Source organism: Cynocephalus volans, chromosome 7, assembly GCF_027409185.1.
Source record: "Cynocephalus volans isolate mCynVol1 chromosome 7, mCynVol1.pri, whole genome shotgun sequence".
NCBI classification, from domain to species: Eukaryota; Metazoa; Chordata; class Mammalia; order Dermoptera; family Cynocephalidae; genus Cynocephalus; species Cynocephalus volans.
In genome coordinates, this window is record NC_084466.1 from 42022844 (window position 1) to 42047756 (window position 24913).

At 31.7% G+C, this 24913-nt stretch overlaps 1 protein-coding gene across 2 annotated transcripts in view; it reads left to right on the plus strand.

The window, feature by feature from the left end:
- The window catches only part of KLHL1 (kelch like family member 1), a 373250-nt gene that overhangs the window by 240195 nt on the left and 108142 nt on the right, over window positions 1-24913 (plus strand). For both annotated transcript variants that reach the window (XM_063103154.1, XM_063103155.1), the window contains one exon: window positions 10283-10469. In XM_063103154.1, the coding sequence (XP_062959224.1) occupies window positions 10283-10469 (187 nt within the window). The remainder of the gene's footprint in view (window positions 1-10282; window positions 10470-24913) is intronic.

Here is a 24913-nt window from a genome sequence, read left to right on the forward strand (position 1 = left end):
AACAGTCTTGACAAAGTAGAAGGTTTATCTGGAGGAATAATGAGAAATGAGCCTGAACTAGGAGTTTTAAGTTACATTAGGAAATACTTTCAATTGTAGTACAAAGAATCAAAACAAGACAGCAGGACAGTAAATGATTAATGTGCATGTTTTAGGACACTATATTGGAGTAGTCTGAATTCTGAATATGGTTGGTTGTACCTCAGAGAATTCAAATTCTTAATTTTTCTCAACAACTTAGAAAAGAGTAGTAAGAATTTCAACCAATAAAGTGGTTTTTGGAATGGAAAGGAAATAGTGGAATGAATGCGTCTTAGGAAATATTATAAGACCAACAATATTTAGTTACTCGTTAGACATGAGGTTGACTGATTGGAAAAGGAACTTCGCTAAATAGAATTATTAGTGGATCAAGGATCTCAAATTTGGGGTTTATTTATTTATTTATTGGTATATTGGTATTCTCCAAAATAGTCTGAAGCAGCTTAAGTAGAAGTAGCTTAAAAAAGAAGTTCAAGTAAATAAATACTGTGAATCAATAATAAAAATAGAAGATAAGTCAAGTACAGGAGGTGAATGACAATGGTAAGGAATAAGTTCATATTCAAAGATATGAGTTTGAATTGTCAGTGAAATATCCTGGTTTAATACTTCCTAGTTAAGAGTTAAATCATCTTACAGTGATGTCCAGGAGCCCAAATTATTTCTGTAATGGATTTTTGCTATTGCCTATTACTGAAAATAAACATACTATTATCTAGGTCTAGAATAAATTGATTAGAAATATAGATATTTGGTTGGTTGTTAAGCAAGGATGTTTCTAAAAGACCATAAATGTTTATGATGATGATTAATTTATACATTAAGTTTGGAAGGTAGTATTGAATATACTCTGCCCATATATTATATATTTTCAGACTTTGTTACTGAATTAATTTCTTAAAGTAAATTAATAGGTAAATGTGATAAATGATCAATCACTTAAATAGTTCATTAATGAATGCTAAACCTATAACCTTGTTAGTGGTACCCAAGCAGAGGTACCAGACATTTTTTCTGATTTCCTACAAACTTATGTTTGAGCATGTGTAGGAAGCCCTTAAGTGACTACACATATGGTAAGTGATTAAAGTCTGATATGACTGATGAAAGAAAACTTTTTGACTATGGCTTGAGTAATCAAGTCCTCATGGAAGTAATAGTACCTTAAACTGGACTGTGACTCTGAAGATTGGGTCATATTGTAATAGAAGCCCCAGAGGGAAAAGGCATTAATGATATTAGGAGGGGGGGGCAGAGAGAGAGAGAAAGAAAAAGAGAATAAGAGCTTGGATTAAGAAAATAGCATGATATATTCTGATGACAGAAAAGAGATCAGAAGATCTAAAGTATAAAATGCAGAATAATGTGCATTATGATATTGAGGAAATTGACTAAATAGATAAAATGCAGTTGTATAGAATTTTTGGCTTAATAGTCTGAGGATGTTCAATAACATCTTATGAACAATAAGAAACTAATGCCTTTTAAAAAATATAGTCTAGATATAAATTAATTTGAAAAGATGTTCTAAGGAGACAGGGTGGAGGGTGAATTTAAGCAGAATAGACTAGTGGTAAGTGAGACTTCTCTATGCAGGCCCTACTATAGCACCCTGGGCAAAATAGGAGCTGGCTAAATATTTGATGAATGAACGAATGAATGAATGAATGGTCCAGAACCCAATTACGATGCAATAAAATTGTTCAGGATGAAGGTGATGTTTACATGGGGCAGAAGATTACTTATTCTAGTTTTAGAAACTCTGAGCTTTCAAACTATGAAACAGTAAACCCATGTTAAGTAAATAAAAGTTAATTATAAATTGTAGCATCTGAAAATCCATGTCACCTGTCACTAATAAGAACTATCATTTAGGTTAATTTTTTTAGCACTACTTGGGATTATGTCATTATTCTTCTCTAGTTGTACTGTCAGCTGGACCAATTATATTTCATCTTAAGACAATTAAATATTTCTGTATTCAGAATAAAATTAATGAGACTGCTCCTTATTTCATGTACAGTTTTTTCTTGTTTCTTCAAACTCTTGAGGAGGAATCATTCAGATGTATCTGATGTAGCTCTAGCATGTTAGTAATTTGTGTTTTGCTTTTGAAATGAGAGCACTAGAAGAGAATCTGGAATGCTCCGTTGCATCTACTTTTCCATCTATCTCACAAAATAAATAATATCCTCAAATAATTTGGCTTGGAAAGTGACTTTGTCAGGAGAATGGACTTGGAGATATTTCATCTCTTAAAATTTCATGATTCTATCCTTAGCCAAAGTTCTTTTCAACTGAAGCTAATGGGACTTTAAATGGAATATGAGGCTCGATGTACTCCTAGGGGATAATTTTCTCTCAGGCTGCAGACTAATATTCTAGCTATGGTTAAGCCAGCTCCTCTTGAGGAAGCATATGCTGTTCCAATCACAGCAGCTATTCGAATAGCCACTGATGAAGTGCTGCAGCCATTGGTGAATAAACTAATCTTGCCAAATTTTCAGCATAATTGTCCATTTTTCTCTCTCCATGCCTTTGAACATAGACAAAGTCTGAAAGGGGGGGAATATACAGAAAACCTTTCTAGGCATGAGGCAATTTCTGTTTTCTCTTGTGAGGTTGGACAGCCCTACCTATAAGTTCAATATATTTTATGTTGCTACAAAGTTCTGTGATAACTGAACTGTCTCCTTTCACCAGCACCTTCTACTGACTATTAAACAGACTCAGAGGTTTTTTTTTTGGCACTTGGTGTGATTACTGCTTCCCTGTGGAATGTCTTAGAAACTGTTTAATACAAATAAGTGAAAATACTTTATTTGTATCAAACCTATTTATAAGACATTGAAGTAGAAATCATTTTTCTTCCACAGCTATGGGATATGATAATATTTTATCATTCATCTTATTCATTTTGTCAAGCGGAAAACCTGAAAGACTATGTATGAAACTGTCACTTATTCTCTAAGGAGAATAGGAGCTGTCTCTTCTAATAGGAATCAATTTTCTTTTATAAGATTTGAATTTTGTGAGTTGATTTTTTAGCACAAGACCCCATACCAAAACAAAAGTTTGAAATATTATGAAATGATATGAAGAATATAAAATTTTGTCACTTTTTCATGAATGTGAAAATGTTTTAATAACTGTGATAGCCCAAGGATATAGTGTTGGAAGACTTAGTACTTTATTTGGTCTATAAAAATTTATCTTTCTTTAAGTGTTTATTCAATATTACACTCCATTTTGCTCCCTGACCAGAGGAAAAGTATAGATGTGATTGCTATGATTTGTATAGATCCTATTAGCTACTTTCCCTTTCAAATTATGTTTTCATTAATGAAATATTGCTCTACTTAAGGAGAAGCTTATGAAATAATTTTGTTTTTTCTAGCCATTAACATTATAAGATTGTGTTGCTGTAAATCATACTGTCTTAATGATATTACTTGTGGTATTATTAGAAAGTTGCCTATAATGCAAATTTTTGTAATTAAATATTTTTTGATGTTTACTATAAAATTAGTGTATGTCCTTTATGTAATAAAAGTATGCAAAATAAATCCATGCATTTGATTTTGTTAGCTTATGACAACACTGTAAAAGAGTTACTTATGATGTTAAGGCAGTATCTATACATGCAAGATAGTGCAGAGAATCATGACAAGAATTCTAGGCAAAAGGATATTTCCTTGACACATTAGATAATTTATAAAGAAAGAGATAATTATCTTGAACTACATCAAAATGTATGCTATTTCCTTACTTGGGTGTTGGAAAAACATTCCAGAATCTAGATACTTGAATAATGCATTCCATTTGTATGAAATAATACTTTCAGAGAATTATTATTTGGAATACTTTTAGCATCATAATTTACAAATTATTGCATTTAAAATAAAATCAAATAAATATTCTTGGAAAACTGCAGTTTGGGGAGTTTGTTTATGTAAACACACAGATTTATAACACTAATTAATGACTTTTATGTTGCTAAATATGTGGCTATTTTGAGCACATGGTCCAATTTATCATATCATCAATCAAATTATGTATGTTATAATAACAAATTTAAAGGTAGTTTAAAATAAATATTGTTTTAATGAGTGAATTTCTTTTGTTTTTCCTAATCAAAGTTAGGTGAGTGATAAAGTCAATGGAACTTTACAAAGAGTTTGTAAAAGGAAAATAATAATGCTTTCAAATACATAACAGCAAAGAACATGTTATTGTCAAAAGTTCTAGCTATGAATGGTAAATTATGCTGATTTTTCATATTAGTTAGTTCTGAAAATCATACATAAGATTCTCATATGCTGCAGCTAGCAATAACTCATCTGTCATTATTTCATCACAAAGAAAACCTAACAAGGCTATAGGGAGATGGAGCATATTTGCGAAATGACTGCCTAGCTGACAGAATTGTTAACAAAGGAACACATTGCCTGTAGAAAAGTGCACTGTGCTATGCACCTTATTTATCACAACATTTGTATATAAATAAATGAGAACATTGGAAATAGTTAATTCATTTGGATACATATAGGAGAAGTTTTTTGTTTGTTTTCTTCAGGGCTACTTAATTGAGTTATAAAGCAGCTTATAAAAGATTTTATTTTTCTTACAAAGAGATGTTTTCCTAATAACTATTATAGTTTATTGTGCTTAACAAGACAACCCTCTAATTTGGACTTTTTAAGAACTCTAATTTTACTCTAAAATCTACCCATTTCTCAACCCACAGAATTTGGAAGTGGTAATATTTGCAATGTAAATTTATAACAGAAATATAGCATCTCATACTTCACATAATTTTAAGTTATTTTGTTCATTACCTTTATAGAGATATTCATGTTACTATTAAATTTTAATAAAATATTCAGAAAAGAAAGCTCTATTGTAAGTGCTAGAAAGACAGTAGCTCAGTGTTCTTTGTGTTTATTAAATGTACTTGAAATTTTGCCTGATATATAAAAACAATATTCATGAAATTAAGGAATATTTGCAATTTTAACATATAACATGGTTTTATATTTAGATTAAATATAAATTTAAATTGCTCAGAGTCAACCATACCCCAAACTAGCTAACATTTATTTCTACTTAATTTTCTATACAACATAAATAGCTGAAACACTTTTTTCTAACACTAAAGTGTATAGTAGAATGGTAAAGAGGGTATGTTTTCAGTCTACTTGAGTTTATTCTCTGAGCAGCACATTCATTGAATTTGCAATTTATTTGTAACTATTATTGATAAAATGTGTTCAGTGGGCCGAGGCCATGGCGCACTCGGGAGAGTGCAGTGCTGGGAGCGCAGCGACGCTCCCGCCGCGGGTTCAGATCCTATATAGGAATGACCGGTGCACTCACTGGCTGAGTGCCGGTCACGAAAAAGACCAAAAAAAGAAAAAATGTGTTCAGTGTTGGATTTCTATAAGACCACAAAATAAGTTACTAAGCAAGATGACTTTATTATACCTATTCTAGGATGAAAGAATACCATCTGCAGAGAGCCTTAGAATTTCCCCTGTAAAAAGAAGTGACAAGAAAGATATATGATTCTAGAGCTTGGGCTGAGTTTAAAGCAGCCTTTGCAGTATGGTAAAATGTTTGGGTCTGTAGAGTTTATATCATAATAGCTTTGGGTGAGTGTGCCCAGCCAGGTGAGACTTTTGAAGCAAGTGTCAAAGAGCATGCTGTAGTCTTGCTAGCTATTTTTGCGGCTTCACAGTCTCATCCTCCAGGGCAGAATAGTCCCTGTATGAAAAACTTATTTTGTTTGTTTTCATTATTATTTAACAGTGAAGCATACCCTGTACCAGTTCTTATATGTGTCCTAAAAAGGCAAAAATTTATTTCCTACTTTTATGAAGTGAGAGTATTTTAGATTTCTGGTTCTTGTCTATTTTGATGTTTATGCTCTTAACAAAACAAAAAAAAGATGAATGATCTGTTATAGAATAAATATTTGTGTCTCATTAAAATTTACTTGTTTCAGTCCTAACCCTGAATGTGCTGGAATTTGGAGGTGGGGCATTTGGGAAGTAATTATGTTTAGACGAAGTCATGAGTGTTTTCAGAGGAGATGAAATATGAACACAAGTCATGGCATCCATAAGGAAGAAATAGTTGCAGGTAATAATTTAAAAACACACAAAATAGGTAACCATGATAATGGAGAATTAAATTTCTTTCAAAATAAATAACTTGGTCAAAATGCTTAGGTGTATGCTAAATACACAATATTTTGTTCATAAAAATGAAATATTATTTGAGTATGGAATATGTCAGTCATTTTATAGAATCACAAAATACATATTAATTTTATTTTGTGTATCTTCCATGCCATATTTTGAAATAAATAATTTATGATTTTTTTCTTATTCATTTTCCTGAACATTAAGCAATTTATTTCCATGTAAAATTTATTATCTGAGTGTTATAAACCTAGGCACTTAGAGTAGAATGTCCTCTGATATTTATTTTTACAAAGTTTCGTAATATTTTTATAATTATTTTTTATAAAAAATTTGAAATAATCCTTATATATCTTTGCATATATTTAGTTAGACATATGTCAATACTTAGCTATTCCAAAAGATAATTAAAGTTTTTAGTTTAAGCTTTACCATCAATGTATATATTGTTATTGAATTTTAATAAACTTTATTTCCCTAAAGAAACAAAGTTTTGCCTTGTTTGCATATTCAGATTTCTCTGTAGTATTTTGCATTAATTATATTATTTAACCTGAGTAACAAACTTCTGTTTTTCAGCCACAAGGAAACCTAAAAACAGAAAAATAAGACCAATCTAATCCAGAACACGTATTTTATTTCATTTTTTTAAAATTTATTATTAAACTAACATTAAAGACATGTGTCACATTCTATTCATTTATATCTATTTTATATATAAATAAAGAACTAAGAAAATTTAGAAATACTTTAATGAACAATATAACTTCTCACTTACTAATTGAAAATTTATTAAAAAATCATAATTAATTAATCAATTAATACTAGTCTGTTGTCTCAAAGTTGTCTAAAGTAATAAAAATTATAGTGTAAGCCACCATATTAAGTCCTTTTTGATATGTATAACTACAGAATTCACGAGATTAAACATCAGTAAAAGACATCATTTATGGGAATTTAATTTAACCAATTTTTTTTTATTTTGGCAATCTAACCTACTTATTAAATTAATTGTAACTTACTGGAAACATACAACTAATGTACATTGTTTAAAAGTTTAAAATAGGAGAAATTAAACCCAAGTCTTAGATTTATTCAAATATTGTGCTAACATTATTTTTAAATGGTGTTAAAGCTAAATGGAAGGCCCAGAGCTACTTGTAAGCTAAAATTAATTCACCCTAATTATATAAAAGAGTCATTTAAATATCAGGAATAGTGTATAAATTTGTCAAAATTTAAAGATGTTTGAGTCTATGTCATGGATCTACTTATCTAAAACCTAAGCCATTACCCAAACTCCCATTTTTTTTCATGTTGAGCTATAGTTTTCCAAAGAAAAACATGGAAAAGCTCATACACTTTGAATTTTTCTGTTTAATTTATAATTTCTTAATTATTTATTTGGATAAGATATTCGTAGTGTGTGCTCTAAATGAAAGAACAATATTTTGTTTTGTTTTGGTTTGGTTTGGTTTTTGTTTGATGATCAACTAATCCCAAATTTTCCCAAAAGAAGTAAAAGAGAAGAAAAGAAGAGAACGAAAAAGGATTTTCAAGAGTCAGTTTCACATATATGTAAAGTTATCACTGTAAGGGCTAATTATTTTTCCTCCTAAGGAAAAGAAAAGACTTATATGCAATAAAAACATATTTTGACACACAGGTGATGAAGAATCATTATATATGTCAGTTGGCCTCCCACTTATTCACTGTTTCAGTTATCTACAGTCAACCAAAGTCTGAAAATATTAAATAGAATATTTGAGAAATAAATAATTCATGTTCTAAATTGTGCGATGTTCCGAGTAACGTGATGAAACCTCTTGCCATCCAGCTCCTTCCTGCTGCATCGTGTCCAGGATGTGACTCGTCCCTTTAGATAATCTCTGCCCGTTAGTCACTTAGTAGTTCTCTAGGTTATCAGATCCACTGTCACAATTTCACAGTGCCTTTCCTCAAGCAACCCTTAGTTTATTTCATTATGTCCCTGAAACGCAAAAGGAGTGATATTGGCAATTTGATATGCCAAAGGGAAGCCATGAAGTGTTTCCTTTAAATAAAAAAGGGACAGTTCTCAAGTTAATAGGAAAAGAAAAAGATGTATTCTGAGGTTGCTAATGTCTATTGTGAGAATGAATCTTCCACCTGTGAAATTGTGAAGATAGAAAAAAAAAATCCGTGGAAGTTTTGCTGTTGCACCTCAAACTGCAAATGTTATGGCCACAGTGCCTGATGGGTGCCTACTTAAGATTTAAAATTTAAAAAAAAAAAAAAAAAAAAGAGAAAGAAAAGAAAAGCATTAAATTTGTGGATGGAAAACATGAATACAAAACATGCTCCAGATTGAAGACATGTTATGCTAGAAAGCATTGAGTCTATACAAAGACTCCTGCAAGGGATCCCCATACATGTATAGAGAAAAATATAGTATATGTAAGATTGAGTACTATCCATGGTTTCAGGCATTTACTAGGGGCTTGGAATGTGTGTCCTGTGGATAAAAGGAGGCTACCATAGGTAGACAGATAGATAGCAGATAGAAATAAAGTTTATAAAGACCACTGAGGCCTTGTTAGAAATTGATATTTTCTTCAGTGATTAAAAACAAAAATTTTACTGAAAGGGTAAAAGAGTAGTTCTTTTTAAAAAAATCCATTGTAGATTCCCTATCTTGTTCTAGACTATTTTTTTTTTAATTTAGTGTTCAGAATAGAAGTGGGTGAGAAAGAAGCTAAATTTTTAGTATACAGAAAGGAAAGCAGAGCCAAGAATGTAATTAAACATCTTCACTAATAGAATTCCAAAGCATCTCGTGACTATAATACATTACGCTCCTTATTCAGACTTAGAGCTATTCTGTTATCTTTCCCACATCTTATATATGAGTATCATGTGTCTTCATATCCTTTATGGTACTTCTAACAGTAATTTATGTATTAGATCGGCAAAATAAATTCATTTAATTAAGTTTAAGTTTATACTGTTAAAATTAACTATTTTATTATATTCTGCCATCACATACAAGGGTACTTTAAAAAATTATGGAAAAATTGAATTAAAAGAAAATATGAATCATTCCATAAACTTTTGAATTACCCTCATATTAATTTATTCACTCAGCAAATATTTGTTCACAGATGTGGTGCAGTTCCTTATCAATGTACGAGAAAAGGTCAAATTTTCTACTCAATTTTCTAAATCACTGTGACAGATTTCACTGTCACTCCAAGTTAAACAGATTCATTAAAAAAATAAAAAGTGACGCTAAAGTATTAGAGAAAAAGAGAATCTAAAGGGAGACAGAAGAGTAAAATAAAAGATAACATGATGTGTTCAAAGAAATGTGCACAAATGAATTTGAAGAGACAAAAACCTGTTGTAGCAAAAGAGAGACATAGTTTAAAATAACAGGTCTCACTGTGTTATTCCCTAAGGTGCTGAAATTTCAGGATAAACTTTCATAATTTTCACATTGGAAACCATTACCTTGTCTTATATGCTGCTTCTCAATTGTTGCATGCTTATACAGGTGTTACAAGGAAATTTTTTTCATTTTCACTGGGTGATTTTGAATTTGAAAGGGGCTTAAACTATACTTGGAACATCTTAAATTACATTTATGAATAGCTATGATAGATTTGTTATGATGTAATTCGCCGAAAGTTATTTTTTTTAAATTTCCTTCACCAGACATGTTTATGGCCAACACAGGCAACTATACTTGATTCACAAACAGCTTTCATAAAAAGAAAGGAGATGGAAAAATTGATCTCTAGAAGTTCCTTTTTATTCTGTGCAGTAAAATGATAGCAAATAATATTGAACTGAAAACAATATTAATTCTGTCTCTCTTGGAAGCCAAACATTTTACTTGTATTTATTTGTCAATGTAATGATTTCTTATTACATTCTGCATTCCCCTTAATACAGGGGAAATATCACCAGCATTATTAAGCTTCTAATTTTAACTACTTGATACTATATGCTCATTCCTTTAAAAAGTATTATTAACAGTGATTTTGCATTATTCACAGATATTGGCTGACCTAGAAAACCATGCATTATTTAAGAATGATCTGGAATGTCAAAAGCTGATTCTGGAAGCAATGAAATATCATCTGTTGCCAGAAAGAAGAACTTTAATGCAAAGTCCTAGAACTAAACCAAGAAAATCTACAGTTGGAACTCTGTATGCTGTAGGAGGAATGGACAACAACAAAGGTATACAATTCTAGCTCTGCATTAACACACACCATGTGTCATATCATGACACATTTTTAATACTGTAATCTGTATAATACCAACAAAACTCACATAAACTTAGCTTTAACTACTATGATTTAAGATCAACAGACAAATTAAAAGACCATCTCATTTTTGGTCTGTAGCTGCTGCTTCTGCTTCTTATTCATGTTTACACTTTTTATCCATTTGTTGTGCGTTATATACAAAACTTCATGTGAAATGAAAAGGGGATTTGAATTACTTACTTAGAAAACACAGGACAAATAATTTGTTGAATATATTTGAGAACCGTATTTCAGTTCTAGGAAATGTAATGTGTCAGGCACATGCTTGCTGAGAGTGCAATTGTAAAGAGAGCCTCTACATTTGAGGAGTTGAGAATCTCACATAGAAGCCAGAAAAATTCACAATTATAAATGAGTGCAATAATGATGGAAATTGTAATTTACAAATTTAGCTGTGCTTACCAATTTAGTCCTTTAAAAGAAAGTGAATGATTTGCTTAAAAACTGAACATATGCATTTGAAGATTTTGTTCTTACTTTTCTAGAGTTATTGAAAAATTTTCCGTAAATATTTGTCTTCTTCAGACTTTCTTATGTGTATCTTAATTTTCTTGAACAAGTACACAAAATAACATGAAAAAAGTAATAATGTAATTTTCATATTTTGTGTCTAAATAGTGATATAATTAGCCATACTATTTCAAGTACATGTAAAAAGGTGCAATTGGCAAAAATAGAGTATGATCACATACTCAACCTCTTTTAAAAGAACTTTGCTATTAAAAATTTAGAATAAAGAGACAAAACTTATTCCAAACATTGTGAACTGTGATTCAAAAATAGAAGCTGAATGGAAAAACTTTATATGATCAAGAGAATGGCACATATTACCATTTTCTATCTGTCAAACAGATATCCTGTGGCTAGTAAATGGTCTTCATGGTTTAATTTTTTGAAAAGTGTAACTCCTATTTCCTGGGAATTTGATTTCTAGTAACTGTCACATCAAATGGGCACTAGATTTGCGTCCGTTTCAATCTTTTGGAATAGTTGTAAAGAATCGGTGTCAATTCCTCTTTGACTGTTTGGTAAAATTCTGCTGTGAATCCATCTGGTCCTGGGCTTTTCTTTGTTGGGAGCCTTCTGATAACAGCTTCAATCTCCTTTATTGTTATTGGTCTGTTCAAACTTTCTACGTCTTCACGGTTCAGTTTTGGGAGCTTGTGTGTGTCCAGAAATTTATCCATTTCCTCCAGATTTTCAAATTTGTTGGCATATAGTTGTTTATAGTAGTCTCGAATGATTCCTTGTATTTCAGATGAATCAGTTGTAATATCGCCTTTTTCATTTCTAATTTTTGTTATTTGAGTCTTCTCTCTTCTTTTTTTTGTTAGCCATGCTAATGATTTTTCAATTTTATTTATCTTTTCAAAAAACCAACTTTTTGATTCGTTGATCTTTTGAAAAAAAAAAAATGGGCACTAGAGTATTAACATTTGAAAATGACTAAAAGACTAAAATTCCATTACAGGTATATAGCAAATCAAAAAGGTAAAAGGGCAAAATGTTTCTCGCAGCATGAGATGGATATAGGCACTTGTAAAAAGAATATATGTACTGGGAGAAGGTGCTAAACCTTAGAATACAGTAACTAAACTTCTTTAAAGCAAAATGGAATCTCATCCATGTAGGTTAGTTTCTTTTCCAAAGGACAGATCTCTGGATGGTGATTTTGATGGTTGCTTTCATGTGTCAATTTGACTAGGTTAAGGGATATCCAGAGAGCAGGCAAGAAATTATTTCAGGGTGTGTCTGTGAGGGTCTTCCCAGCAGGGATTAGCATCTGAGTCTGCAGTCTGAGTAAAGATGATCACCCTCACCAAAGTGGGCTGGCCTCATCCATTGAGGTCCTGGATAGAACAAAAGGGAAGAGAAAAAGAGAATTCACCCTCTCTTTCAAAGCTGGGACAACCATCTTCTCCTGCCCTGAGATATCAGAGCTCCAGGTTCCTTAGCCTTTTGACTCTGGGACTTACACTAGTGGACCCCCAGGTTCTCAGGCCTTCGGCTTTGGATTGAAAATTACACCACTGGTTCCACTGGTTCTCAGGCCTTGGGACTGAGACTGAATTGCACCACTGGCTTTCCAATTCTCCAGCTTATAGGCTGGAGAATCATAAGACCTCATGGATTACCATTGACGTCCATGTCATGTGAGCCAATTCCCATGATAATCCCATTTTGTATATCTATATATATATCCTATGGTTCTGTTTCTCTAGAAAACCCTGACTAATACAACAATTGCCCATAAATATAGACACCAACTCAAAATATAACTTTTTTTAATGTACAAAGTTGTTATAATGACTTTAACCACAGAAAGCCATTAAACATCGTCTCTCAATCTTTGTTTTATATTTTCCCTCCTTCTACTTGAAGAAATAATTAGCTTCTTAGGCTATCCTAACACATTATAACATAAGAACTATTGAGAAAACCTAACATTGCTCCTAGTAACAAGCTTAGCTTTTGTTTAATGAAAATGAGTTGTAGCCATTGTCACTCATTCATTTATTCCTTACTTCATTCATTCAAGACACACTCATTTAGCACTTGCTTTATACCATGTCCTCAGCTCTAGGAACTTGCTATTTCTACTTAATTCAAGACCAGTGAGTATTGCAATTGTCAAATAAAATTACAGCAAACATGGAAAAGACAAAATAAAACATAACTATTAGTTAAACATGGTAGATAACGTGTTGCTTTAAGAACTAGGGAAATGATATCAATCTCTCTACCTCCCATCCCCCCCCTTCTTCATTTTTCACTCCTTCTTTAACATATGCCATTATTTAGAAGAACATTTTAGAAGTTTTCAAAAACAAGGATAGTGGTTTAAAACTCTTTTTTAAAGTGGTAAAACAGAAACTATCATACCAGATAAAAATCAGACCAGAAAATAGTTAGAAATTACACTAACAGGCCAAAGAAAATTCATTCAAGCTGCAATAACAAAGCTATTAACCGGTACTCATGTTATCCTTATGAGAGTAATAAATACCAAAAAACATGTACCACATGACATAGTTTGCCTTCTCTTAGACCAGAAGTCTGCAAACTATATTATAATGCTGTGATAGGTTAATTTTACCTTTTAAAATAAATAAATACGCTAATTTTCAGTGACTTTCAATAAACATACTCATCCAAGTCTCAGGTTAATAAATATGGCTTTGTGTGTGTTTATCAAATTTAAATGAGTGCTATTTGTTTTTACAGAACATGATATTCCTCAGAAAAATGACCATATAAAATTAATTTCACTTGGAAATCTGCACAGGATAATTTTTTTTCTAAAATAAAAAATATATATTAAATATGGTTACCTTGTGACTAGGATTGAATATTAAACAATAAATTGATATTAGTAAAAAAGTCACGGTACTATTAAAGAAACAAAGAGCATGACTAGCCTGAATTTATGACCTGCTTAATGTATTATATCACTTAATTGATCTTCCCAGAGTATTTAACACTATGAGAAAGTTCTCTCTGGATAAGTTTTTAAGTGACTAAGTCAAACATTTGTCTAATTTGCAAAAATATGCAAGCAGAAATTCAACTTTATGCAACTTGTATTCTTCTAATTCTGTTTAACCATTAGATAATTGTTTCAGTAATACTCACTCGCTTATGAAGTGGCGAAGTCTGGTGTCTTTAAATACAATTGTTATAGCATGAAAGAATAAGAGAATATGGATACTATTGAATTAAACTGTTTGCCAGAATTTGAATTTCTCTAAATTTACACAGTAGTCTTTTTGGTTTGAAGAAATTCTTTAAAAATGTAACTTTCTTAAGGATCCTGAATCTCCTTCATTTTAGAATTTAACATTACCAACAATTTTTTGTTACTCTTATCCAGTAAGGTAGAGGCTTAACAAAGTGTAAGAATAAAGGAGAGCTTAAAAAATTATACCTGATTAAAACAACAATAACGCAGTAAATAAAAATATTATTTGAGGAAAATTTTGTGAATTATATCCATATGATTAACAGTATAAAAACTGTATGTTAGATATATTTTATAACCTTAGATAAAATCTAACACCAAACCTAAAACAAAAAGATGGAAAAGCAGAGAAACTTATAGAAACCCAATTGTTCAAGAGATTTAAAGAGCAAGTTGGACATTTTCAAGCAAATCCCTTGTATTTGCATCATGTTTTTACTGCTAGAGAATGCTTTCTACACCTTATTAACTTGCATTACCTGTAAATAGGCATTAAAATTTTTGTCTTAAATTGTGTTCTCTTTTCTTGAAAGGTAATGAGTTAAAGGGAATACAAATAAAAAAATACATAACAAGTAAGAGAGAAATAAAAATTTGAAAATGTAGCAAAAACTGAGAATTGACTTTGCATTCCAAATTTTAAGAACTACACAATATTTTCAGTGTGTTTTTTTGGAATCGTTGACGTGTTTATATTATGCCTTATATAGGGTTATGTAAATATTTTTCTAGGTTCCTCTTCATTTCCATGATTGTTGGGATAAAGGTATCTCAAGGGGTTGATAAACTATGGATAACAACCTCTGAAGATGTTCTGCAGATATTATGAAAAGATAGAGAATTTTTCTCTCCTCCACTTTCTTCTTATATTCACAGATACATGCATTCAATAATGATGCACATCTTTTGCACATTTGTGTGTGTGTGTGTGTGCGTGCGCGCGCCAGACTCTGTATTAAGAACTGTTATAGGGCCGAGCCCGTGGCGCACTCGGTAGAGTGCTGCGCTGGGAGCGCGGCGACGCTCCCGCCGCGGGTTCGGATCCTATATAGGAATGACCGGTGCACTCACTGGCTGAGTGCCGGTCACGAAAAAAATGACAAAAAAAAAAAAAAAAAAAAAAAAAGAACTGTTATAGAGTATTGAACACCATAAATATGATCCCTGTCTCATGGAGCTGCCAACTTTACCTGGGAAAACAAATAGTAAACAAAATATTTATGGATAAAATTAATGGTGCAAGAAGGGAATTTCATGTGCAATAAGTATAATGCATGGATAACAAATCTAGACTAGCATAGAAAAGTACAGAAGTACAAAGAATGTTTTCTGTGGTCATTTTTTTTTTCCCACTGAAATCTAAAGTATTATTAGGAATTAGTTTAGCAAATTATTGGAGTGGGAGGATGATCATGGTAAGTAAAAGACTGCAGGTACTTCAGATGTGAAGTTTTAGAGCTGGAGGAGTACGTCATCTTCAAGGAATGTAGAGAAGTCCATTATGGTTGGACTATAGCCAGCGAGGAAAAGAAAGAAAGCATGATCATGGGGAAAGACACAAGCAGACTTTACTGAAAATACTCAGAGGTTCTATTTTGATTTGGAACTCCAGCATCTCTGAAGGCAGGTAATGTTCTTAGTGGAGAAGGCAGTCTTTGAAATTAGAGATGCTTGTTCAAATGCAGGAGTGTCATTTAAAATCTCAGCATTACACTCTATTTCTGTCAAAATGAAAATAATTAAATGAGATGGAGTATGTAAAGATGCTAAATCAATACAACAAAGCATTCTAACATGTTTGTTTTATACCGAAGGGACTATCAGGGGACTCAGAAGTAACCTGGACTAACCTTCCTAATTGCATTATGTATCAAGGCCAAGCAGCCGAGGAATTTTGGAAGCATGAGACTATAATAATTGTATAAAATAATAGTGATGTGATACAGGAAAGGGGATAAGACTGTAGAGGATTCATAAAGCAAATATACCTCACAGGGCCTGGTTTTCCAGAGCCCTGCAGTTTCAAATATTGACCTTGCAGAGGACAGGAAACTTCCCCGAGGCTATTGAATCTCTGTTGCAAGATAAGAATTGTAACACAGCAAGGTTGCTGGTTCTAAGACAGACAAGTTACTAACTGATATGTAAAGTTACTAAAAAGCTGTTAGGGGGAAAAGGAATGTCGGCTAAATCAAGCCTTTATTAGTGGATCACTTAATTGCCTAGCAGAATGTCATCTGACTTGTTTTTACTGAATGTTACCAGCTTCTATTATAAAACTTGTTAAACTGTACTTAGCAAAACCCCACCTATGTCTCTTCCTGTAACTTCCTGGTCTGGAGAATAAATGCAGGAAGGGAACACCAACTCGTGGTTAATTTCCCAAATGGAAGGAATGCCTCTATCTTGAGGGTTCCAGGAGATTAACTCCTTTCTGGGGCTTCTCACTGCTCAAAAGAGATGGGCTTTGAGTAATCTTTGGTGGCTCCATCACCCAGGGGAAAAGGGGTGACAAATCCGTGGGAGGCAAAGCAACATAAGACAATAAGATATTCATGTAAATGACATTTATATGAGTACCATGATGCATAATGTAAATGTCTGTTAGGCCAATTCAAACAATATTCAAAAATGATGAATGAAATGAGTCATAAACAGAAGGTTGCAGCAGTGTGTTTCAAAAAGTATGCTTTAATTCACAGTCCTAACTGAAAAATACTGAAAAGTAAATCTATAAGAATGTAGTAACTTATAGGATATTTTAAGGCAAATTACAATCATTAATATATTAATATTTGTCCTACTATGAAAGAGAGATTAAAGGACATATAAAATTAAATACAGTTTTAAAAAGGCAATAAATAACAAAAACTATTTTTTCAAAGAGAACTTTTTTTGTGGTGTAAACAACTGAAATTAATTGCAGACTTAAATCAATGGAGTAAAGTGTATCAATAAATTTTATACTGTTTCAATAAGAAACTTATTATAAATAAGACAGGCATTATAATAAATCCTTTAGAATGTTGATTTAAAGGTAGAACAATAATTGCTCACTCTCAAGTGTTTGAATTGTCTTACACTCATTATGTGTGATTCATGTTATCTATGAAATAAAATTTGGTGTTTAAATATTTGTTTCAAAATATCTCTGTTGGATTTTTTTTTTCTGGTGTTGGCTAATTATTAGACAAATCCCATAGACATAGAAATAGTACTGTTTTATACTCATATAAATAGCATGTTTTTGATGATAGCATTAATTTCACTCTAATTATAAAAATAAATTGAAAGCATATAAATATACAGGAGCATAGATAGGAAAAAAGAAACCAACTATGATCTTATAACCTAAATATAATCATTGTTACTATTGTTAATAAAATGTTATGTTTTCCTTCTAAAACTTCTGTGTGTGTGTGTTTGTGTGTGTGTGCGTGTGTCTGTGTGTCTGTGTATCCAAACATAGCCAAACATGTACATTTGCATAAAGATACATCTATTTATATTTTTCCTCCTCTCTCTGACATTATACAGATAGGCACCTAAATGTAGGTATATTTGGATTTATTAGCATACTTGACATTATTTTTGTTGCTTTTATTCATTATTTATATGTGTGAATTTATATTTCATTAGATTTTTGAAACACATCATTTCAAATAGCTGACTGATTCTTTTTTTTTTTTTTACTTTAACATTTATTGGTACATGTTTGTGGGGTATAGTGTATTTTTTTCAATCCATGCATATATACTGTACCTTGATGCACTTAGAATAGATAGCGTGGCTTTGTACCCATTGATTATTATAAGTATGAACTAATTCTTTATTCAAATGGAAATGCCACAGTTTATTTGAGATTAACCTTATTATTAAGCACTTTGGTGGGATTTAATTATTTTTTCTATAAATAATGCTACCACTAGTATCTGCATATATAAAAAGCTTATCCTAAGCTGTTAGTGTTTCCTTAAACAGATTTGTAGATGAAAATTAGTTGGTAGAAAGGTAGAGCTATTGTGATTATGAACTGATTTCTTTCTAGAAAGAATACAAGAATTTATAGTATCATCAGTTTCACTGCGTTGTCAAAAATTTTGTCTTAAAAAACTTTTTATTATGAACATTTTCTAACATGACAATGTAGAAAGAATGGTATAATGAGCCCCCAAGTTCTTGTCAATACATTGTATTTCCCTTTGTAATAGTGATTGGATATTTTTGCATTTTAATATGTTTATGTATTTTATCATGTATATAATAATGTATAATGATAAATTAGTTTCTTCTGTTTTAATTATTACATATTTTCAGTTTCTTGAGTTAATGTGCTAGCTATACCACATAGTATGAAGTTCAGTAGAAACAGCTCCTGTCATTTTATTTTAAAAGAAATAATTTTAATACCTTACAGGTTTGCTGTAAATAATTAGTAGATAACATAACATGCCTAGCAATTTCTGAAAGAATGATGAATATTGTATAAGAAAATATGTACAGATTCTAGATAACATAATTTTTTTTTTGAAACAAAGTTTACTTTCCTTTAGACAGACACTCAGAAAAAACAGTTTCTTCCAAATGAGAATTTGATGATTTGAGACTAAGATTTAGTATTTGTGAGGGCTGTCTTACTCCTCTTTTGCTTTTTTTCAATATGTATGCCAGGACCACTCGTCCTTGGTGGGCCCTGAATGCCATTTTCTTTCTTCCTTTATTTATTTTTTTATTTTAACTTTTATGTTAACATTTACTTGTACATTTTTGTTGGTATAGTGTGATGTTTCAACACGTGCATATACTGAGTGTATTAGTCCATTTCTGTTGCTTACAACAAAATACTTGGAACTGGGTAATTCATAAAGAAAACAAAATTTATTGCTTATAGTTTCTGAGGCTGGGAAGTCTACATTCCTTCTGGTGGTAGCGATGGTGACCCTGGGGTCTCATATTACTAGATGGTGGAAGCAGAGAGAGAGAGAAAGACAGACTCTTCTCTTCTTTTAAAGCCCTCAGAACCACGCCCCTGACAACCATTATTACTCCAATCACTACTGCCCGGTCCTACACTCTAATCACCTCTTCAAGGCCTCACCTTTCAATTCCATCACAGGATTTCCCGCCCTCTTTACACTGTCCCAGTGGGGACTAAGTTTTGGGGGGACATTCAACCGAAGGCACTGAACAATGCTTCATTTAGGGCAGATAGCATAGTTTTGTACCCCTTAGTCCACCACTTCTCCCTGCCACCCTTTTTCCTCCTGGCCTCTGGTAACCATTATTCTACTACTTTCCCCTTCTACAAGAACTACTTTTTAGATTCCACATATGAGTGAGATCATGTGGTATTTGTCTTTCTGTTCCTGCCTTACTTCACTTAACATGATGGGTTCCCTCCATGTTGCTGTAAATGATCAGATACCATTTCTTTTTATTGCTGAATAGTAATCCATGTGTATTCCACACACCATAATATTCCATATGCCATTTTATTTTTGTCTTAAAAGAACTAGCTCTACTTAGTTTCAACACGGAACTATGACTTAGAACTATTCATAAGCTAAGTTTAACATCTTAGCTTCTATTTTCTGCCTGGATTTCTGCTTCTTGTCATACATGTCTTAGAAATCAGCAAGTGCCCAGAGAAAGCAAGCAATGAGGCCCTGCCATTCCATTCTCTTTTCTGAGGGATTTGAGTCTCAAGTTCTGACTGCTTTGGTTGCCGTGAACTACAACTTGTGTCTCCCCAGCCCCATGAGACTACAAATGGCAAAGCCTCTCAACCTAGAGTGCTTGTGAACCAGCCATTTCTCAAGAGAAAAATGGCAATGAATGTTGGGCTCATTTCAATTCACATCTTGTCTTTTTTGGACTTTCAAGCATTAGCTCTCTTTTTTAGTCTCCAATGTCTTAAAACAGCTAATATTTGCATTTAAAACTGAAGCTTTATAGTTGCTTTTGTGGAGGTAGTTTGATACAAGCTAATACACCATAGTTAAAAGCAGAGGCCTCTGCATGTTTTCAATTTCAACACTGTTGATTTCTGAAACTTCTTGAATACGTTTTTCTGATTTATATGATAATTTTGATGTTCTTATCTTACTTGCTTTTTTTTTTCCTTTCATCTATTACTTCTTAACTATTTCACATTTTTATTGAATATCTTGAACCTGATAACTCCAGCACCTAAAATCTTGGGGATTTAAATCTATTGTTTGTTGTTTCTGACAACTCTCGTTCATGTTGTTTGATTCTTTATGTGTTGGGTAATATTTTGAAGTCATAGTCAATTTCCTTTACTTTTGGGACTTTTGAGAGTTTAAACTGAAGATGTTTTTCTGTAGTGAGGATGAGTTTGCTTCAAACAAGAACCAGGGGCACCAATGACTTCAGGCCATGTCAGCCCTCTTCAGTGACCCAGATTCAGTGCAGTGAGTCCGGTTCCTTGTTCTCCCACCTTGTATTGGACCCAAGGCCAATGTTCCAATTCATTGGTATAGATGTCTGCCCCTGCAAAAATTCTGGCTTCCTTATGCCTTTGGCTCCCTCCCAAATTTCACCTCAGTATTTTTTCAGCTATTTGGCTGTGCTTTTAAAGATTTCTACTTGCATTTAAGTCCAGCAATGCAAAAAATAATGTTATTGTTGCAATTTGCCCAGATGTACTGATATTATAATTAGGGGTATTTGAGCATGAATCTTCTATTATCCAACAAACAGAAGCTTCCTGTTTCTTTTCTATCCTGAATTTTTCTCTATAGATTATTTTACATGTTGTATGTCATATAATTTTTTTAAAGTAGGTATTTTGTTTATAATTAAACTATTAGCAACCTAAATTTTTTCAGACATTTTACATATTTGAAAAATGGTTGAATAATCTTGAAGTATTCACAAATTTGGTAGTACTATATTCAGATATAACTTCCACATCTCTAAAATAGAAGTAATCTTATCTCAAGGCATTAAATTATATCATGTATTAAATTAGAACAGCTCTAATTACAAGGTAGATGATTATTCATTAGCAGTTTGATCAAATTCTACACATTCTCCTAATAGCAAATGTAACTCAAAATGCAGAGCCTGAATAGAAATTGATACGTGTCCTAAATCTCAGGGATCATTAGCAAATATTCAGAACTACAAGTACAAATTTGTGAACACTTATTTATTCTACTGAAATAGATTAATTCCTTTATCCAAATTAAAAGCAACTTGGAAAAAAATATTCCTAATTTTAGAAAACATTTTTACTTGTATGCTTTCAGTAAACATCTGCTAATCTTGAATTACAACTAATTTAATTTATCATACTGGATGTACAAAATGGACAAATCTCACATATATGCATATAACATTAGGCTTCAGGTACTGTTTAATATACTATCTATTAATATAAACTTTATATTAAATGAAATTCCAATTTACTTGGGATATTTTGAAGATACAAAGATGTAAACAGCAAAGGTAAACAGAAGATTGCTGTTACCTAAGTAACTTTCCCCATAGGACCCTTCAAGCAGAAAAAAAAAAAAAAAAAATTATGGATCTAAGATATTTGTCCTCAATAACTGGTAATTTGGAAATAATAAAATTATTTCATCAATGACATATATTTTAAATACCTACAGTACTTCCAAGCACCGCCATATAGTAAAGTCCATTTACTTCTTACAACAAACATATGTTGAGAGTATTTTGCTTATTTTGATTTTGACAGAGGTTGAGACTTTCTTAATTTCCACTGTTTAGTGGATAGCTAAGATAAAGTTAAAATCTGTGTAATTCCAAAATCTGTGTTTTTTTCTACTCTTTCACCATATTTAATCTATTAATGATGAGAGATGCTGAGATTAACGTTTTTTAAAAAAATGCCAGCATAAAAACCTGATGTATTTTAAATATTATTAAATCGTTTTTTCTTTAAGATTTTACTTACTGGCTTAGAACTAGTTCTCTAGTGCAGTGGGCGAATAAAAAAATTCCAGGCTAGCAAAATAAACCTTACTTTATTATTATAGAAAACACATTAGAAATATAAGAAAGTAGATAATGAAAAAAAATTTTCTGTTATATCTATTTCCCTTTTATGGTTTTTAAATTAATTTTTATGCAGACAAAATTATAAGTATTTTGCTATTTCTCTCAACTTTCATATTTCCTGTGTGATCAATTTCTGATCAGCTTTACCTTTTAATAACATATCTTCAAAATGTAATATAACAGACATTGTGTAAAATTTAGCCTACATTTTAAACTTTTATTGTAAGGACAGGTATGAAGAGCCATGCAATTAGTATTTTTAAATGTCTATACACACACACACACACACACACATATATACATACATATATACATATACATACATACATATATATATATATACTTAAACATCCAGAAAATTTATGTACATGAATACAAATTTATAAAGGTCACATTATAAGTGATCTAAAACACTATTTTTGAAAAATTTGACTTTCATGGGTATATTCTTTCCTCAAAGAATAAATCATGCATGTGAGATAAGCAAACTTTATTTATTTTTTAATTGGCAAATAAGTATTGTGTATATTTATGGTATACAACAGAATGTTTTATAATATGTATCCATTATCGAATAGCTAAATCAGGTTAATTAACATGTATTACCACATATAATTATTATTTTTTGTGGTGAGAACACTTAAGATCAACACTCCCAGATATTTTCAAGTATACTATACATTGTTTACTATAGTCACCATGTTTTATAATAGATCTCATGAATTTATTCTTTCTAACTGAAATTTTGTATCTTTTCACCAACATCTCCCCAGTCCCCCCTCTTCTCCCACAGCCCCTGGTTAGCACCATTCTACTCTTTGCTTCTATGAGTTTGATTTTTTTTGATTCCACGTAGAAGTGAGATAATGCAAAAAGCAACTTTTTAATACAAAATATAAACATTTTATTTTTCTGTAACTAAATAAATCCAGGCTATAATACATAGCATAATTGTCAAATGCAAGTTGTATGATTCAACACAAGGTCATGCATTTCCTACTATAAGAAGAACTTAAAAAATACTATAAAAAAGCTATTACTATCCTATCTAGAATCTACTCTATCAGCAATATTTTCATCTAACTTGGCTTCAACCTTTAGTCATCAAATTTGCCCTGCCCTCCATAGCTAATCAGTTAGCAAGGGCTGTCTGATGTATATCAATATTCCCACTACCTTAGTTGAAGCTCTGTCATCTTATGCCTGCAGGACTGGGATAATGCATGTGCTTCTCAAGTGGACTTATTTGATATTAAAACACATAAACATGCTAGATAATGATCTACCTAACTCCAGTCCCTCTCCAGTCCAACCAGCCCAGCTCACTATTGTCAAATTAATTTATCACTACTTATAGCATGGTCTTTATAATAAAAAATATAAATTAAAAAAACACATATATATAAGATAAAAACCATCATTAACCTTCCCATCCCCCGAGTAGAGCCCAATATTCTTTGTCCGAGCAACATCTGTTCTTCACTATCGACTATTTCAATTTAACCAGCAAGTTTTTGCTGTTTTCTTTGCATCAAAATGTCTTTGTATGATACTTCTGGTCCTTATCAAATTTTACACACGCTTCCTCATATTTGAAGGGCCACACTAATTGCAGTTCTTCCCAGACACATACCTTATCTTATGTTTGTCTTTCTCATTTTACCCCCTTTCCTTTGCTGGTCTAATGCTACTTTAAAATCCTCCTATCCCTGTCTTCTCAGTAGTGTTACCAAATCAGTTACATTGAAAACAGCTGATTTTAATTATGTTTGTTTTCTCGACAAATTATAAAAAATCTAATATATAAAAAAAGTCAAAAGAAGCAGACAGTGAGCATACATACTCATCTAGATATATTGCTACTATTATGCTACATTACTTTATCACACACTTATCCATCTATTATTCTACTCATCCATCAATTTTTTAATGCATTTCAAATTTGTGGACATTAATACACTCCATCCTAAACACATCAGCATGCACAGAAGAACTGGATTTCATATTTGCTTAGAGATTTAAAGTAAAATTTATAATTAGTGAAATACAGAAATCATAAGTGATCCTTTGAGTTTGACAAAAGCATACACATTATGTACCCCAAACCCCTAAGACAATATAGAGTATTACCATTACCCCAGAGAGTTACCTCATATCTATTTCCAGTCAATCCCCCTTTCCACATCTCCATAGACAACCATTCCTTTGAATTTTTTCCAGTAAAAATTGGGTTTGGCTATTCTTGAACTTCATATAAATGGAATCACATATTTTGTACTCTTTTATCTAAGGTTTGTTTTAATCAGCATAATATTTAGGGAATATATTCCTGTTGTTGTGCATATCACTAGTTTATTCTTTTTAATTACTTACTAGCAATTTGTTTATCCATTCTCTTATTGATGTACACTTGGAACATATCCTATTTTAACTATTTATAAATAGAGCTGCTGTAGCCAATGTACATCTATGTTTAAGAGATTCGCATGCCAGTATTATGAAATATGTCTTGCAAAAAAAGTATGCATGAAAAATATAACAGAAAATATTTTCTTGCTTCTTGGAAA